The sequence below is a fragment of the Cariama cristata genome, unplaced genomic scaffold (assembly GCF_000690535.1).
Source record: "Cariama cristata isolate BGI_N322 unplaced genomic scaffold, ASM69053v1 scaffold10767, whole genome shotgun sequence".
Classification (NCBI taxonomy): Eukaryota; Metazoa; Chordata; class Aves; order Cariamiformes; family Cariamidae; genus Cariama; species Cariama cristata.
In genome coordinates, this window is record NW_009626097.1 from 12,024 (window position 1) to 31,968 (window position 19,945).

Here is a 19,945-nt window from a genome sequence, read left to right on the forward strand (position 1 = left end):
TCCTGCTGCACAGTTGACAAAGAGCTGTTGGGTTGCACATTGCTGTGATGCTCTGGTTTCAGGCACCCAAATGAAATCACTTGCCTATAAATGCCTTTTCCTTAATTTCTTTAAATCAGCCTAATTTTCAAAGACATTTGGATAGAAAATGGCAATGGTTCTTTTCGTAACTGTGGCTCTTGAATAGCGTAGTCCCATCCTTTTAGCTTTGCTGTGCTTTTTCCTTCCTTGCACTGAATCACGAAGGGAAAAGTAGATCAAGGTAGGTAACACTCAGTGTCCGAACACTGCTAACATCTGTGACCAGAAGTAGATCGCATTAGCTAGTGGTAGAGTAGAACCTGATGCTAGTTAATGTTGTGCTCCTCTATACCCAGGTAAAAAGTAGTTTTGTTGGTGATGGGTGTTACCTGTTTCTCTGGTTTATTTGCTTTCGGTTCGTCCTTGCATTTGGTTGTGGGAGCAAATAGGAAACTAACATGAAGCTTTTTTATACAGATACAATGTAGCTTTAATTACAGGCTAAGCACATTTTGCTATGTTAAATTTAATCTTTCCTTTTTCTGTTTTTTTCATAGCTGATTCTGATAGTGGTGACAAATCAAATGTGAGTACCTTTTTTGCGTCGTTTGGTTTAGAGATACGTGTTTAGCAAAAGTGAATTTTTTGTGCAAACTGTCTTGTAACATCCCCAAATCAGGATGACAATTTTTTTCTCATGGAAATGGGAGAGAAAAAATACAACCCAAATGAGAACATGGTCTGAATCTGGAATTTATGCATTCTCCTCTTATTCAGAGGGAACCGTAGCTATACAGTACTTGGTTGCTGGAGCCACTAAAGCTTGACAATCTTGAAATAATATGTAACTCTAAATTATCTATGCTATTTTAAATGCATAGAAATTAGAGGAGACCACAATTCTACTGTCTCCTCAATGGAAAAAAAAAAAGTACCACAAATACTACTCTGAAGTACACAGTATTTCATATTCTCTTTGTCACATAAAAATAGACATCATCTCTTCATATCAGATTGAAGTACAACTCTTAGTGGAAAGGGATATGACATCAAGTGTCTAAAATGGCCCTTGATTATAAGGATTTTAAATATGATTCATGTAAGGGATCCTTAGTGAAGCATGAGATTTTATTTCATTATGGATAAAAATTTGAAAGAAGGCTACAGGCTGTTGTGGTGGCAGCCATACGAAATGAGAGAATATTTTTTACAATCACAAATTGCTTTGCGTGTTGCGCAGAAGATTATAAAGAAGCAAAATAGATTATTTTCCTTAAATTTGAGTACCTGCAGGTATCTCTGTTCAGTGCTGCTTAGAGCTTTCTTTCAGATCTTTTTGCTTTTTTGCCCTCCAGTTAAAGTTTTCCAAGCCTTTCTTTGCAAACTAAATGATTGTTTTATCATTTGGATACCTGTGGGCAGTCCCAACTGTCAATGAAGCTAAGAATATTGTCTCCTGATAGAACCATTATCTAGTTCTCAATTTCCCATTTTAACATCCTCGCCAGGGGTAGGCCAGGTGAAGTACAGCTTTCTCTGATAGCCTTGTGAAGTGTAGTGTCAAAGTCTAATAGCTTGGTTTTCCCTCACGCAAGCGTTTCAATTTTTGGTCCTGGGATCCAGAAGAAGAGCGAAAACGCCAAGAAAGGTGGCAGCATGAGCAAGAACGCTTGCTTCAGGTAGGGGAGAAACTACATGTCTTCCACCATGTGGTTCAGCTGTTGAATTGTCCCTTTGGACAAAAGTTGGGCATTTTGTGTTACGTTTTCCACATCCTCTGTGGATGCTTCAGCAAATCCTGTGGCAGAGCAGTGACAAAATGAGCATACACATATGTTCTCTGTAGTTTGGGCACTCCTACGTCTCCCTTCCCCACTCCATGGAAAGACCAAAAGGACTTAGTTCTGCATTCCAGTGCGGAGTTAAACCAAGTGTTGATCCTCAACTATATTTAAAGTATGTTGAGCATAGACTGCGAGACTCTTAATTACCTGGAGCCTCTTTCTCAAGACTGACAGTTTGCTGACCCTGATGCCTATGCAGCTCTTCTTTAAAATTATGATCTTAATAGATTTTCGTAGACTTATGCTTTGTTCATGGCTTCTTCTTGGAAAGCATCAAGCTAAATTTGGACACAAAGGGTTTGGGATTTTTTTTGTGTGTGGGAGGGAAACCCCCTCAAAACAACCACTGGTGTTGCCTAGTGGTAGAGTAAGCTGTAAAAGGTCTGCATTCGTGTCCTGATTTAAGAAGTGCACTGGCCCTGAAAACTTGCATTTCCCTGTCAGTCAGTAGTGTCTTTTGAAACAAAGAAATCGTATCTTTCCTGCATGTGACAGATTAACAAACAACTATCAAAGGATGGAGAATAATAAAATGGAGTCTTTTCGTCTGTTCAGAATGACTTGTGTGTCTCTCTACTGCTTTCTTGAGATTATTTCTTTTTAGCTAATATGATTGTTTCTTCTTAAAATGGTGTAAAATTCTCATCATAATTTTTCTGGCATATATGGGCGTTCTCTCAATGGTAAATGCATCTCTTCTGGATTAGACAGATGTGGTCTCTAATTTGAACAGAAGTTGGAACAGATGTAAAAGGGATATGGAAGTCACCATTCTTCCCCATATTCAAACCAGTTCTGTCAAACAATTTTCAAGATCTCTTTGGGGTGATTTTTCGTGCAAAACTGTGTGAGAACAGTTCTCAAGAAATAATTCCATTAAGGAGGAAAATAAGCTACTTAGCCAGTTATGAATTTACCCTCTTCAAACCTTTACACACTATTCATTCATCTTCTAAACTTGCACAGGTAATCATCATTCATTAAATTGTACTCACCTCTCTCTTAAATTAGTACCAGTATCTGCAAAACCTGCTTGTTTACATGCTACTTTGCTGAAGTTTTTAATGTAAAATCCACGCCTAAGTGTTTTGGGGTGTGTGATAGCATTTTGGAACTCTTAATACTGTATAATAAACAAGGAATTATTGAAATTGTTGAGCATAAATTTAATTTCTGACCAAAGATTTTAAAACTTCTAACAAATTAAACTTCTTCTAGTATGTTAAAAGTTCCTCATGGTTTGAAGGTCTTAAATGTAAGGGCTAGAAATAGGTAGGGGAAGGAGGAAAATAAGCTTTTTTTGACACCCGTGGATGTTTCAGATTTTTATCTTCCTATTTCATCCTGTTTCTGATTAAACGACTCTTAGCAGGTTCATTGTCATTGTGGAGATGCTACAAAATTTACTCGTGATACAGAATGCTCTGAATTTACCTGTATTTGTATTCTCTTACAGGAGAAGTACCAGAAGGAGCAGGACAAGCTGAAAGAGGAATGGGAAAAGGCTCAGAGAGAAGTTGAAGAGGAGGAGCGTCGATACTACGAGGAGGTATAAGGCTCAAAGGAGGAGGTTGTTTATTGACTTTTTTTGTATTTAAATGCACCCACTTATGCCACTAAAAAAACCCCATACCTAGATTAATTAATGAAAAGCCTTCTCAAGGCTGAATTCTCAGGAGGATTGTTTCTCTTAAACACTACCATGGGCACTGAGGAAAAATCTTTAAATATTTAGACAGATATCCTCAGAACCTCTGCATAGGTGGAGGTGTCTAATTGCTGTGCAAGTCTGGGTGAGTCAGTGTGGTTGTGTCTGGGTGAGTCAGTGTGGTTGTGTCTGGGCACGCTCAGACTTCCCTCCGGAGGCAGAGCCTTGTGCGTTTTGGCGTATATTTGATGCCTGGACTTGGTGGAACTCCAGGTGAAATTTTTGTCTGCCTTGGGCTTGATCATGTAGATATTTTGTAAACTGGCCTTGTTTTTAAAAAAAATCCACAGGAAATGTTCAAACTTGCAGTTGTAGAATATTAACAATGTAGAAGACAGTGGTTTTCTTCTGTCGTATGTGGGTCATTATTGCAGGAAATTGGAAAATATTAATGTTTTCATTTGACTAGTGCGTTATGCAAATTGATGTCTTATCATCTGTGCTTGAGGGCCATACTTGTGATTTGAACAAGAAATTTTTTTTCAACTTTCAGAATAAGTTTCTCGTGTACCAAGTGTAATTTCATGTTTTTATATGAAATTTAATACACTGGTGTTGTGAGAAACAGTGGTGCCATCCCAAGTGGAATATTCTCTCCCGTTTTGGACATCCCATCTCAAAGACGGTAATGGTGAAAGGGAAGGGAGTGCAAAATCTTGAAGCAAATTAAAAACTGAGGTGTTACCATTATTCTTGGTACCACAGGTCCTTACCTCACCATCTAAACATGAGACGTAGCCAAACTTTATGCTTCTGCTTCTTAAGGTCATAGTTGACATTCTGTATTTTTAATCCCCACTCTCTCCTGATCCTCTTTTTTTAGGAACGTAAGATAATTGAGGATACTGTAGTTCCATTCATTGTTTCTTCAAACTCTGCTGAGCTCCTCTCCTCCTCTTCCTCTGCTACTGAAGGAAACAAGACAGCGGTGAGTTTCTCGTGGAGTAGTAAGGCAATAAAGACTAAGCCATCTTCAGTGCAAAGTTTCATTCTTCACTAAAGGCTAACAAAGTCTGGGAGCAGTAAGAGTAAGAGTATTCCCTGCATCCTTTCCATAACTGGTGATACCTCAGAGTACTGTAGCTTGTGTATTTTTACACCTGAAGAGTCATACTCCCAAGCAAACTGCTATCATCCCATTTTGGACTAGAGCAGGTGATACTTTCCCTCTTTGCAGCTGCTTGTCTTCTTTAACTGGTGCTGTGAAAAAACAGTCACCTGTTTCTGTTTGCTTTAACTACCTTCTCAAAGCCAAGAAAATCTGAAGTGATTGCCCTGCATCCAAAATCTTGAGAGTAAGACAGTGCTTTAAGCATATCTGAGATGAGCCTGAACCCTGCCTGCCCACTTTTCCTCCTTTTCTCTCCCACCATCCCTCCTAGAAAGCAGCAAAACAAACAGAGCAATGTTCACTCTCTGATGATTTTTTTTTTTTACTTATGCAGCACAAAATGTTTAACTCAATGCATCTAGCATCTAATTAAGTAAGTATTTGCCAGAGATCAGAGAATGACACCCCAAGTGAGATCAGTAGAGTAAATGTGGGATTCCCAGACATAATTTTCTCCTGCCTAAGGCACTCACACCCAAGAAGTCATCTGCCTTTTTCCATTCAACCCCAGGATTAGGAGTACTGTATCGTCTGGTTCTCCCCTCACCCTTCCTGCCCCCTCTTATCATTCATCCCTGTGCAGGGGCATCAGCCATGGCCCATTTTCCACACGGCTATGTAGCAGTAACTTCCTGGGTGGAATTGCTTATGCCACGTTCAGGGCAGTGCCTGCACCCAGAAGTGAGGGATCTCATGCCATGGCTTATGAAAGCTCCACCAGTCAGGTATGACCCACTCCAGTACCATTTTGGAAGTAGTACTGGTGTTGCCTTTTGAGGATGCCCAGTGCATATGAGTAATGCTTTGCTCCCAGGCAGAGACAACAAGCTGAGGTGCCTCACAAAGTCCTCCCAAGTCCAGTTGGAGACTGTCTAGACTCTCAAAGTCATTCAAGGATTTCTGCCAAAAATAGGTGGGAAATTTTAGTCATCCTGAACACCATCTCGTAATTGGTCCATCCCTAACTTTTTTTTCACACTCAGTTTAGTTCAATTACTTGATTATTTCAGCTCAAGTCTTTGTTAAATCCAAAGTTAGCCTTACCGAGGTCGAATGATTCCACTGTATAATGTGAGATGTTCTTTATGATAATAAGGTGTGTCAACACAATGTATCTGCGGGCAGCCTGTGCTTTTTCTGTGCATGTGCTGATGCTGAATTCAAGGGAAGGTCCTTGTTCCCTCCCCTTCTGTCTTCTAGAGCTCAACTGATTCAAACAGCTCTCCAGAGGAAGGCAGACAAAAAGAAGTTACAAGGCAGAAAAAGCTTCTCTGGGAGCAGGACAGTATGCCGTCTCGGACAAGCAAGGATAATGAACTCTGGCAAGAAAAGAGGAGGTATGGATCAAGCCTGAGCATTTCTTAGCCCTGTGGAGCTATGTGTTGCATAGACATCTGGGATGTCACATAAGCCCGTGATTGATGCTGGAGCATCAGCGTCTGGTGGCCTGGTGATAGGTGTACTATATCCCGATCAATATTCACTTGCCACAGGCTTATGTGTATGTGGCAATGTGCAGTGCTAGTTGTGCATATCAGAAGGCTTGCCTTTTCAGTATATGACTTTGCCAAGAGGCTGTCACATCAACCAGATCAGAGCTTAGATAGCTCAGACTTCTCTGTATGTCACTGCACTGTGTCTTGTGTACAAGTTTCACAAGGCATGTGGAGGAATAAAGGAGCAGTAGCTATTTTCACTCAGAATCTGTGTGAGATTGCCTGGCTATCTCAGAAGTGCCATACCCAAACTTGCTAGGTGGTATTCAAAGTCCTGGTTCTTTGCCTAGCTGCTAATAACAGCTTTCACAAAGACGAGAAGTATCTGATGGTGCTGAACACTTTATAGAGACCCTAAGAAAAGCTGTTTCTCTGTCAAAGAAGCCATTTTCCATAAGTCCAGGATGATCTTTAGTGTGTCTGAGTGGCAGTATGTGAGATAAGCAGGAAGACTTGGCATATTTGGAGACAAACTTCTTAGTTTATTACAGTTATCCTCATTGCTTTGTCATTGCTGACACAATAACAAAAATCTTTCTGCAAAAAATAGACTGACGTTCAAAAGTCTTGATTTGGCCATTATATTCTAAGTGGAATTTTTCCTGGCTTTATTTATACAATGTGACTTATTTTTATTGGCAGTGGAAATAAAGTGCTCTCAGGACACTCGGAGACGAATATCTTGAAAGGAGGTGAACAGGAGCATCAGGTGCCAGTGATGGAACGCAGCTCGCCTGCCAGACTGAATCTGCCGTTGACTCAGGGTGAGAGTCAAGACTCTTCATGTGCATACATTCTTTTCCAGATAGAAATCTTGCAGAAATCTAACTGAAAGAGTTTTGGAAATTGACAGTACACATATATCTTCAAAATTTGAATGTCTTAGACTCAAATGTTTTCTGTTAGCAAAGATAAATATGTTAAGGTGAAATTTAACATCTCCCTGTTTTCATCATAGGTGAGCGTTTCAGCAGGTAGGAATCTTGTTTATAGGCCTGCATGTTCACATTAGTAGTTAAACACTGTTATCTTCTATCTTTTACATAATCTTACATACATATATGATTTATCTTGGTACAGAGAGCATATTTTCAACACTTACTTTGTGTTTTGACAGCTAATTAGATTCTTTATGTCCGTTTCAGTCCAGTAAAAATCACTACCTGTGACATGTAACCTTTTTGAGCCAAGTCTAAAGTGACACCTGTCTCAGTTTTGTCATTAGAAATGTCTGATGACATTTTAAATTAATAGATCTTAAGCTCCCATAAGCATTGATGTTTTTTCAATGAAGGAATTTCCCCAAAGCATTGCAGTCAACAGGGTCACCCTAGAAAAGGCAAATTCACTAATTTAGCATCGTTATCTAATGCAGGTGAACAGTGGAAAGTAACTAGGTAGGCTAAAGACAGAAAGCAACTGTAGTTTTTGAAATTGACTTTTTGATTTTTGTTTTCAGTCTAGCATAAAAATGAATTATTCTGAAAAATGAAACATCTATTGATAGAAAAGGTTTCGGTGTTACTACTTGCTCCAAATGCAAATTCCGTTTATTAAAGTTAACAGGTTTGCTTTCCCTGTCTTGATTTTATTGTATTCTTAGTGCTTTCATAAAAGTTGCTCAGATAAAGAAAGCGGAAGATACAGACCAGCAATCCATCCTTGTGGATTTGTAGTAGTGATTAAACAAACTTCAAAGGTTTGACAGGTTTTAACTACTTCTGCTAATCAGGGTTTTTCTAGGTTCTCTTGAGCAACTTGGTCCCCTACAAGTATTCTGACAGCTCCTTTCTTTCCCCTTAAAGCATCACATCCTTGCTCTCTTCTTAAGTCCTTAAATGGTCAGGACTACGTTTCTGTTGTCTTAATATCACAAATAGATAACAGGCCTTTCATAGGCCCCAGTAAAGTTTTTCTTCTCTAAACCGGCTGGTTGATGCACGGCAGGGTAAGGCTCTTCCCCAGCCTGGGAGCCACAAACTTCATCTGGAAGGATCCAGGTAGTGTGCTCTGTCTCAAAGATGGGATGCTTGGCTGCCTGGGCATCACACAGATCACTGCATATTGCTGGGAGGCTGTTACTGTCACTGAGCCTTGTGCCACCATCTGAAACGCAGGAGGAAATTACAAGGGAATTACTATTTATCAGTAGGCTCACAGAGAGCGATGACTACACCACCTTCCTCTTAACTCTTGCTATTGAGAAGTTTGGATCCCCAGGCACCACAGAAGTTTCAGCCTCTCTGGTGCTTCCTTCCTTACGACAGAAATACTTTATTTTCCCAAGTGCTATTCGTGAATGGCTCTTTGACCTCACCCTTTCCTCCTTCAGAAACTGAGATTCAGCAGCAGGGTATGTCGTGTGTATGTGAAAGTAATGCAGGAAGATGTTGTTCCATAGGGGTTTTCTGGGGTAGCAGAGCCTGTCTCTGACTTTGTGTGGGGTTTCTGAGAACTTATTTTTAAGTAACGGTACTTATCTTGTCTCTTTTATAGTCTGTCCACAAGCTATGCTTGTTTATAAGTATTTTATAAGTATTGACAAAAGCATTTTGTCTTAAGTATTGAGATTTCTCCACCTCCCGTTGTAGATGTCTCCTGGAATCAGCAGTTGCTGACAAAGCAGTCCCCGCATTGCACAGAGGATGTTCGGCAGAGACCGTTCCTGGGCCAGAGTGCAGGACAACAGCCGAGCTCTGCAGGGGAAACGAAGAGGTGAGAATGTAAAATAAAGGTTATTGCAGAGATTGAGAAGTCCTACTTGCTCTGTTCTCCCTTATATTCCTACTCAACTTTCTTTATTGGTTAAGTTTCATGGGTAGTCCTGCAGTGTGAAGACACCTTTGATTCCTGACTTTCCCACCAGGACTGCTAACATTTATCCACTTAATTTCTTATTACGGGTACCCCAGAAACTAATTTCATGAGGGAGCACAGCCCCTGCTTGCCATTTTCTGTCTTCTTTCTGCTTAGCTCTTCAAACTCATCTGAGTAGCTGTTCACATGCTTCATTTGTTTTAAGTGCCTGAGACAAGCAGCTGAACGTCAGGGTGGCAATGTCAGCTGAAGTCTGCCTCTTTGAAGTTGGTATCCAAGAGCTCATTCCCCAACTTCCAAACACACATTGATTGCCACTTTCTAAGGATATAGCTTTTAAAAGAAGATACATAGAGATTAGTATTTTCTTTCTACTGTGAATTTTGGTGAGGTTTTTTATCTCTGATGCTTTGCCTTGTGTTTTTGAGTAAGCGTTACTAAAAGGTAACGCCAGTTCTTTTGGTAAACAAGGGATCTGCTTACCTAATATTTGCGAAAAGTGTATCTATGTAATGAGAAAGGAACATCTGTTTTCATTAGCATATATATGAACACAGCCTCCTGCAAAATGTTACCTCTATGAAGCTTGTATACAATCAAAATTAATGTAGATTGAGGTTTGATTACCTGTTCCTCATAACGAACTGCTGGTGTGCATTTCAGAAAATTGTTATTTAATCTGTAAACAGCTTTAAGCAGTGCGAGGTTGAATCAATCCCATGATTTCTGATAACAAAAAAACATGCATGGTTTTTCTCACCAAATTCTTGCAGGGTAGAATGGACACAAATAGTAATAAACCACTTTTCAGTGTTACTGGCTTCCTTTTTGCGCAGTAAAGGGCACAGACCCTCTGTCAACAGCCCTACACCTGCTCTACCAGTGTGCTTGTGAGCATGTCCCCTGGCCAACAGAGAGTACAAGGTGGTGTGCCTTGGCTTAACCCTCCTTCATCGTGGGGGTGCTCTGTTGGGTTGATGGGTGGGTAGGAGTCTGCGTATGGCTGATTACCTGGTGAGTTACCTGACTGAGCAATAGCAAGCAGACCAAGACTCAGAACCAAAAAATGTGTGCTATTTTTCATTGTGTCAAAACGGCAATGGACAGCAAATTTATACCTTCTTTTCCTTAGATAAAATCTTTAGAGCTGGGAATCCTGAAATCCACCAGCTGGAATTTCTCCATACAAAACCTGTTTTTAATTGTTCTTCAGCTGTAGTAATGCATCTTCTCTCCTGTGTTTCAGGGCAGGCTATCATGAGAATTTCCGATCTGGGCCGTCGTCTCCCTGCTCTCCTGCTGCTCCGAGTCAGTCACCCAACAGGTACAAAAGGTCGATAAGGAATTTTGCAGACCAAATGCATCTTGTAGTCACTGATGAACTGCCGCAGTGTAAATCACATTAGTATTGTCTGGATGCACTATTAATTCTTCTAAATGTTGCAATTCATAACTGTCCATGGAATAAACATGTAGCTCCCTCTCCCATATTTCTTGCCTACTTCAGCAGTACTGTTATGTTTTCAAATAACACAGTTCACAAAGCAGCCGTAGGACTCTGCTTGATCATTGAAATTTCAGTGAAATTGAAATGGGATGATACAAGCCCCACTCAAAATAGGTAGTTAAGCATGAGTTCAGAGCACTTAAGTCAAAGGATGTTATCTTCATTGTGAATAGTCACATGCTTGGGAGTAAGGTATGTTCTAGACATTGTCACATTTCAACACTTGCTGATTTAAAAAGAAATCCTTTCCTTAATTTCCAAACTTGAAACACATTTTGCTTTTTTTGCTGCGTTTTTAATTTGCTTACATTCATGCTTATCTCCTAGAGGTTTGATTCTCTCAGTCAATGAGCTGTGCAGCTTTCAATGAGATATGTGTACCAATGCTAAATAAATGTTAACTGTAGTCTGATTGAATCACTGATAATTTGGGGTGTATTAAAATCAGTTGCCTTATTAAATAGGGTAAAGTAATACAACACAGAAAACATAGCAAATTTTTCTTCTATTTAAATAATGTTTTTCTTCACATTTCATAGCAAAGCCGTCCTTCCAATGCCACTTGCATTGACATGAAACTATTGGAAATTTTTTATGTGAACAATTTCTTCTGTTTTTTCTAATTGTAGCTGCAATTTTGGTGGGATTGCAGATCATTTCTTGCTACAGGTAGCTAGTTGTGAGAGTGACTTCATATTATTTAGCAGCTGTATTCTGATCTAAGACCCTTTTCCAAGATCTTTTCCTGAAATAAATCTTAGTTTTGGAAACAATGGATGGGATGTAATTCATTGCTCCACTAAAACATTAGAAAACTTCCCTTAAAAAACTTCCCAGAACATTTTATTCTTTGATCCAACACTTTAACTTGTCCTTATAATAACTCTGATAGTGTAGAAGAGGTGAAAACAAAGGTGGACTCAAGAATAATGTAGAGGGATGTGAGCAGAAGGCATAGAGTTGTAGAGGAGGAGAAGAAACCAGAAAAGTTATTCTAAAAGGAGTAATGAGAACAAAGCAACAAGACAGTGATGTGCCTGTGCTGTCAGTGTACATGGTGGGATAAAGAGTGATGGGCTTGGGAGCGACAGAGGCTAGATGGAAGCAAGGATGGTTTTTTGGTTGTGATGAGTCTTTCTGCTGCTTCTGTCTCTCTGTCTCCCCCCACCACCCCCCCCCAAAATGGCTTTTTTTATCGTGATGCAGTCCAGGTGTATCTCTGTTGGTCACTTATTATGTTGTTGCACCAAAACCATAAAGCAAGATATTGTAAACTTGCTTATCTGTGTACAATTTCATTAAACCATCTTTTCAAAACTCATGAAGTATCCCAAAGTTTCTCTCCTGGTTTCAGCCCTGGCTGAAAAAAGCATGGATGACACATAATGACAAGGGATCCCCTTTGGTCTCAGGTTCATCTCACTAGACAAACATCAGTTCTGGCAGGCTGGCAGACAGGTGAGAAGGGAAGAGTGTGAAACACATGGAAGTGTGCACCTGCACTGCTATTAAAACCATTATGAAAAAGGGTACCAGTTATTCCTGGGCCCCTGATCTCTCACGCAGCTGTCATTAAACAGGTGATTTACTAGAAAGGTCTAGACAGGACTGAAGCTTAAAGAGAGAGTTGAAGTATTTTTGCATTGCAGATGGAGATCTGATTTCAGCTTTACTCTAACTAGTTGTAATACTAACAGGCACGTAGCTGCAGCAGCATAGACTACCATTAGTTAGCAAGTACCTGGTGCCTGGTCTGTGCTGCTGCAGTTAATGCTGCTACTGTTGACTTTGCCACCTTGTTTGGGTGTAAGAGCAGCATCCCTACCTTCTGACTTGCAGTAAGCAAACCCATTTGCAAACAAATTGAAAAATTTCCAGGCTGAGAGTCTGACTCGGGTAATTTGTGCGAATACCTGCTTTGATTGCTGTGGCATTGACTAGGTCTAGGTAATCCACAGGCCTGGTTCCCTGTCACCTGGGCCTCTGTTACGAGGCTTGCATCTCCCTTGATCTAGCACAGCAGACTGGAAGGGAAATGGGTCTGAGCTGCTGTGCATTCAAGCATTTTAAGTCCTCTGCTTTGCTTGTCTGCAAGGCAGATGTGCAGGCTGATTCAGCAACATGCCTGAAGGGTCAGTGTGTATTTATGTGAAATCCCTCAATGTTCCTTCCTCCCATCCTGGCCCTGTCTGTAAACCTGTGTAAACATTTGACCACATTTTAGCATCAGTTGCTGTTCTGTGTTCTTAAAATCATGTTTGTCTTCTAGGTCTGTCAGCGGAAAGAAGCTTTGTTCTACCTGTGGGCTTCCTCTTGGAAAAGGAGCTGCCATGATTATTGAAACGCTCGGTCTTTATTTCCATATTCAGTGCTTCAGGGTATGTTTCTTGATTTATTAAGAAAAATCTCAAGTCATGCACAGTGCAAGGGGAGAGTACGTTGAGGGCTGTAGGTGTCAAATTGAAAATGGAAGGAACAAGGGATTTGTATGTTTGTTATGTATGTTTGTGTGTGTGTGTGTTTGTAGGTAAGTGGAAGTAATGCAGCTAATATGTTATTTTGCTGTCAGACATGTTAATTGGACTAAAACCTGTGATTTAGCAAGCAAATTTAGCTTCCTCGCTTACAGAAGGAAGCATCGTATCATTTCGCTGTTGTACTCATTGCTTTTTAAATGTAACATTAATTATCTTGTGATTTTTTTTTTTCTTTTTTCAAAAACCTGGTCAGCCCCAAAGCCATCTTTGGTCTGACCCATTGTTGGAAAGCTTTGACAATGGAATGGATGATATATTCTGGCTTTCACCAGAGCTCTCGACAGAAATACTTCTTGACTGTTCTTGAGTGTTTCAGTCTGGAAATTACTCAAGATAGTGTTTTCTAGAGAACTCAGAAAGTGTCCATTTCCATTATCTCTGACCCAGTCAGTTTTATAGACATTGGTGAAACCTTTTTTGGTTTTAGACATTTACTCAAACTAAACCTCTGACCTCTCTAAGCTTTGCTCATCACAAATGGGCTGGCTCCAGAATGCAACATTAAAATCAGATGTCCCTTAAAATCACTAGACTTCACTTCTGTGTAAGTGGAGGCTGGTGAAATCCAATCCTAAATACTGTTGGCTCTAAAACAACCTTTCACTGATTTGCAGTGCTCCCCAGGAGTACGGGCTGGGTTCTGGAGGGGTATTTTTTCTCACTATTCCAAGAACTATTGAAACAAAAAGTCAAAATTTGGGAAGAGTTGTGACAGTAGGGCATGGTCTCTCTTACTTTCTCTGTTCTTCATTTGACAGTGTGGCATTTGCAAGGGACAGCTGGGAGATGCAGCAAGTGGGACAGATGTCAGGATTAGAAATGGTCTCCTTAACTGCAACGATTGTTATATCCGATCCAGAAGTAAGTACTAAATCCTTTCTGCAGGACAATGAACTCTTTAACAGTACTGTTGCCATGATTTTGACTTACGGGTTTGTCTCCTCCTCTTTGCCACTCAGGCATAGCTTCACCATGGGAAAGGGAACCTTCCCATGCCATTTTAATCATCGCCTTTTATCAAAAAAGATTTCCAAGCCCATTAAATCTTGCCCAGAGGGTCTCTACTTAGCAGTATTAGACTTAAAGACTGTTTCTGTGCATAAATATGAACTCCTACACTGTGCACACATACTGCATGTCCTGGGGACTTGGATCTGTCACATCACATGAGACAATGTAGATACTTCTACTAGGTGTAGGACCCTGGGCATTGTTTGGAGAAGTTCCCATTTTTTGTGTCTCCAGGCATCCCTTTGTGGACAAAATGGTCATGTAAAATATTAGGAACATCCTGTAACTCATAATGAATCCTTATGGTGGTATCCCCAGACATGTGCTAAAGTGTTGCTTGCTGCAGGCTTTGAAGAATGAGCCAGACAACTGCATGTCAGAAAAAAACGATGCCTTTTTCTACCTTAGAGCAGCTCACTCGAATGTCCTTCTGAGTCCTGGATTTCTGTGACTGATACCAAATTGCTAGAGCATTTCAGCTTCACCCCGATGTCACCAGTGGTTTGAGATGGGCAGTGCTCATGCTGGCTTCTACTTTGTGGAAAACAGTAAAGTGCAGGAAAAGACCACGAGTGTAATCATTGCCTTCCTGTTACCCGCTAATGTTGAGTATTATTCACTGCCTATAGTCCTAACTGATAAATGGAGATATAGAGCTCTTTTCACTTACTGTTTTCCTTCTCTCTCAAAAGCAGTGGCTGTAGAAATCCAGGAGTAGGAAAGGTACCTGCCTACCCTTGCCAGCAGAAGAACGGATCCTTTTTTTTCTTTGATGTTTCAGGAGAGAGATATTTCCCCATCAGCAGAGCTAGAGGGTGCTGTTGTATAACCGTTTGTTCGGTGGGGTTTTTTTGAATTCTGCTAAGAAATGTTAGCAACTTTTTATTGTTATTTGTTTAACCTGACACGTTTAGAAATAGCTTTTCCCCTTCAGGCTTGATACGATAAAGCTTCCTCATGTGGATGAGTTCCTGACCCTTAAAATGCACGTTTGTACATCCATCTTTATACAAAAAAGAGAGGAAGGTGATAAAAGTCGTATTTTCCTTCTTTTCTTAATCCTTTTTGCTTAAATAAAAATTGAGGTCCCTTAATGATAGATGAAGGCTCAAATAAATTATTTGTCAGCTTATATGCTGTAGAAATCAGCCCCTCCATCATCATTTCTACAGCGGCGGCGCTAGAAAATGCAGTACAGAGCTGCATACAGTGTTTTGTGCGGTAAGGTTTTGCATTTGTGCATACCTAGCACAACGGTAACCAGGTCCATGACAGAGGGAGTAGGTTTTGTGGAAGTATGTGGTTCCTGAAGAATAGTAATGGCAAGGGTTTGTCTTTTCAAAATTGCCTCTTCCTGCTGTGTATATTCCTCATGCAAAGTTCTCAAAATATGAGTCAGTTGGATTTAAGTTATACTGGCTCTTGTTGACGGTTTCAAAGGGACTGATTTTGATAGAACTGCAAATATGGGTAGTTGCTTATTTTTAACTTTTAATTGACTCCACATCTGAAATGAAGAACAAACTGGTGCAATGTTGGTGTTTTGCCTTTCAGTTCTAGGAAGTCTGACGCTAAATATAAAATCAATTGCTTGATTGCACAGCTCGTGCCTTCCTGCCCCCACAGCTACATCTGAAAACCTATGCAGCAGTGCGCACAACTGACAGTCCCTGACCAACCCAGAATTAATCAGTATTGTTTTGAGATGCTTATGGACATCTCGATGAAATATTTTGGCTTCCAGAAGCTTATTTGAAACTGTGGATGATTGTGTTTCAAAATAAATTACTGAAAAGCATTAAAGATTATGTAGTGGTTCAGGGTCCAAAATACTTCTGTTTTTCAAACAAAGTGGATGAGTTTTTATTGGTAGGTTATTTCTCTACAACAAAACCTCAGAAGGAAGGCAGCTCGGTATTCAATGTTAAACATGGGAAATAGTTACAAGTTTGTGAGTGTCAAAGTCAAGGGTAAGGAGTAAATTACTGAGATTCCCTGTATGGCCAAATAACACAAGGGCTCTGTATGACCACGTAACAGAAACCAGGCACAGCTAAAGATGACTCATCAGTCCTTTGCTTTACTGTTTTGCCACTGCAGAGCCTGCGAGTAAATATACCCACAAGTACTTTGGGAGTAAAATGCAATAAAAGTGCATGCAGAATGCGGTCATCCATGTGGCATGGAAAATATATTTCCACTGGAATTATGCTGAATCCTTCTTTGCAGTTAGTGCCCCAGCTTTGCAGGAGGAAGGAGAAGCAGGGCACAAATGATATCTATTTCCAGATGCAATTTTTTGAATTGCAGAGATCATATGAAGAAGACCCTATGTATGTTTGTTAAAATTTGTCAACTAATAACTTGGTTTGGTTTTGTTTTACTCAGCTGCTGGACAGCCAACTACATTGTGACGTGACTTTCAGTCCTAATAACTTTCAAGGAGGAACTCTCTTCTCGTATGTATCGGCTGCCTCCAGACAATCACTTGTAAGAGCTTGAATCCATGGACACCATGGCCCTCATCTCATTTTGAAAAACTCATAAAAACGCTGCACCTGCTCCTTTGAAATGCAGTATGTTGTTTTTTCCCTTTCTTAAGAAATTTGCAAAATATGTATGACCATGTTTGGGAAGGCAAAGCCTAAGTACTATAAAAAAAAGTCCCACCTTTCAGGTATGCTTATGATTTCCAGTCTGTTACCTTGTTCTTTTGAAAGTAATAAGAAAATACACATGCAATAAAGCTGTTTTGTTTTAATATTTCTAGGAATTAAAAAGTTTAAGTTTACAGAACCTTTATAGAATATGCCAACTTGAGCTGAGAAGTAATTTTAAGATAGTATCTAATCAGTGCATTTGAAAAACTAAACATCACAGCACGATTTCTCTGTTATAACAGAAGCTATAACTTTTTTATACAGAGACTAGTTTGATAATACATCCTGTAATTCTGAAGCATTTTGTGTTTATATTACCTTCAGTGGAGGGTAGGAGTTATACAAATAAATTATTGCATCTTTAGGGATAGGATTTTTTTGTTTGTGTACCTCAAGTAATGTTCATGACTATAACTTAATATTCTCTCAAATAAAGATTTCTTCATTAAACCTAAAGCCTGTATACCCTTAACGACGTCAAGATTCCCATTAGGAGCAATCCTTGTTACTAAGTTAAGCAGCCCGTGTTGTTATTAAACTCGATGAAAGGTGATGTGGGGGAGAGGCAGCTGAGTGGGCGGACACAGCTGAATTGTGAGCCTACGAGCTGCGGTTTGATGCTATGGTGAAACTTTTCTCTTTGGCATGTCACTTGCCCATTGACGGTCTGAGTTGGTTGGAGATCTGCTCATTCACTTGCAAACATTACGGTTGGTTGAAGTCTCATGTGGAGAAACACATGTGGTTTGGGTGCCCTCCAGAGCAGGGAATTAAATAGCCTTGAGCCCCTGTTCCTCTATACACTACCCCAATAAAGTCAGCAAACCCCAGGAGTGTGGAAAGTGGGCAGGCAGGAGGCTGGTGGCAGTAGGCAAAAAAACTTCAACTTACCTGTGTTTGGGCCAGTTTTCCTTTGTGCTGTTTGATGAAGCATCTGCACCTTTCCAAAGTGGTCCAGCAGCTCGTTGAAACAGCGGTCAGAGCTGTGTCACTTTATCTACAATACCCAGACAAGGTTAGGGGATGTGTTGCAATTGTAAAATATCCTAGGACTTTTTGGTAAACAGTTAGTGGAAATATCCCATTTTAGCAGTTCATGATGCAACTTAAAATGGAGGAAAAAGATCTGTTGATTCTGCCTTAAAACCATGATAAAAACTAAATTAATAGAGATTTGGTTTATCTATGTGCACATCCATTGTCTTTTGATGTGTTGGTAAATGGAAATGAAGTGGTTATTAGGGAAGCAATAATTTTGAGTTGTTCTCTAGCTAGCAACTATTTATTTAAATGCTAGACGGTTGCTTGCATGTGAGTTGCATACCCATGCAAAACTGCGTGTCACTGAAAACCCATGTATGGTGTTGTCATTGGAGGACATTGTGACTATCTGCCGGAAAGTTACGTGTTACTTAATATTGTGCCTTAGAAACTGCAAAGCTGTTGCACACAGTCAGCGATGACTTATGGATGCAATAAATCCAAAAAGCTGAAGTCCTTCATGGACTTCACCCGGGGAGTATTTTTAAAAATATTAAAAAAACAAATTCAGTCAAATGTTTTGGAAGTAAAAGTAATGTCCAATATTTTGATCAACCATCTGCATGATTTACTGTTAAAGGGTTTTGATAACCAGGATGCTTACTCTTTGCATGTGGTCATCATAACATTTTCCCGCAAATGATGCGTAACATGGAAATTCAAGAAGCAGATTTTATAACCGACTTTGTACATCTGTATAATTCCATGCGCTGCATTAAGGATATGTGAATATATGATGTCTGGGCCTAACTTTTAAACGAGACCTTGCATGCTCGTGTGTCTATTTGGTATGAGTCAGTTCCACTGCTTCACCCATGTGATGGAGTTTAGATGTGCCAATCGGTCCCTGAGTGTGTAAAAGGGTTGGTTGTCACAGAGGTTAGAGCTGCTTCTCATTCACGTAGGGGTAAGTGCCCAAAGGGCTTAGGAGCATGGTTGGGACTAAAATGCATGGGCGCAGGGTGGGGTGGGGGTATGCATCGCGCTGCGGACACATCACTGCCTCTCTGAAGCTGCTTAGAAATTGATCCCAGTGTCTATCGATTAGTTTCATATATGCATGTTTTAGCAAAGTTGATTGTGTGTAAAGCGAAATGAAGCAGCATTCTCAGACAACGATTTTTCCCCCTAATGAACGCCTGTTCACCAGCACAGAATAATTTTCAACAGTTTTCTAAATTGTACTTGCGAACTGCTTATGTTTAATTTTATATTTCCTTTGGAGTCTTACATGGCAAAGTCATTCAGGCTAAGATATTTTTTTTTTAATCCTTTTTTTCAGCATAAACACATAAGTATGATACATTTCTTATCAGGAACTTTGAGCACATTAAAAAATAACACTTTACATTTGGACTACAATGTAAATGTATTCGTTGCAAAAAATGTTTTATTATTGCTAAGCAAATACAATGTATGTAATGGGTTTTAGATGTTTCAGAATTTATTTAGCCTCTTACTACTTCAGAGAACCTGAACAGATGTCGTAACCCATCTATATTTCACAACCCAGTTTTCCATGGTGTATTTTTTCCTTACTCTTGCTGTGTAGTGTTACTGATGCAGTACATCTGTAGTTCTTGGTGAATGTCCTAAAGGTTGGTGAACCAGAAGGGGACCATCCTTATCTGCATGTCCGTTCAGGACAAGGATTGCTGTCCTAGCTGGGGTTAATGTTGAATACCAATTATGCTAATCTTTCCTTTATTTTATTTATTCTAAAATGCCTCTGGAAATTAGGAAAACTTGTCTAAAATGCAACAGCTTTTATAGTAAATGTATGTTTATAAATAAAATGTTGATTACCTTTGGTGGTGGTGATTTTACTTATTCTAACTAACTTCTCCTATTGCATGCAATGTGTCTGTGAAACTGGATTGCAGAGTGTGCACATCCTGTTGGTAAAAGCTTCTGCTTCACTGGGGTAGGCTGAACCAAGGTATATTCCACAAAAGTTAGTATATGAGATGAGACAATAAAAAAGACATATTTGAGATGGGACAATACCCTGTGGATCGCTACTGCAAGCTGTAGCTGAGTATTTACAAGAGCATGTGTGCCTATGGTGGTAAAAGATGAGCAGAGATGGCTCTCTGTGAGTTGAACACGAAGTCCTTGGAAGATCTTTCGTTGATGTCAGTAGACTGTGGTTCAGACTTTGACTCAATAAAGCACTTTATGTATTGCAAAGC

At 39.9% G+C, this 19,945-nt stretch overlaps 1 protein-coding gene across 1 annotated transcript in view; it reads left to right on the forward strand.

Annotated features, from left to right (window-relative positions):
* Positions 1-17,168, forward strand: part of LOC104164530 (LIM and calponin homology domains-containing protein 1-like) — a 23,081-nt gene extending 5,913 nt beyond the window's left edge. The window contains exons 6-15 of the mRNA XM_009703883.1: positions 579-607; positions 3,322-3,414; positions 4,397-4,501; positions 5,885-6,021; positions 6,823-6,944; positions 8,772-8,895; positions 10,244-10,321; positions 12,774-12,882; positions 13,800-13,902; positions 16,441-17,168. Coding sequence (XP_009702185.1) covers positions 579-607; positions 3,322-3,414; positions 4,397-4,501; positions 5,885-6,021; positions 6,823-6,944; positions 8,772-8,895; positions 10,244-10,321; positions 12,774-12,882; positions 13,800-13,902; positions 16,441-16,466 — 926 coding nt within the window. The 3' untranslated portion in view covers positions 16,467-17,168. The remainder of the gene's footprint in view (positions 1-578; positions 608-3,321; positions 3,415-4,396; positions 4,502-5,884; positions 6,022-6,822; positions 6,945-8,771; positions 8,896-10,243; positions 10,322-12,773; positions 12,883-13,799; positions 13,903-16,440) is intronic.
* Positions 17,169-19,945: the final 2,777 nt, after the last annotated feature.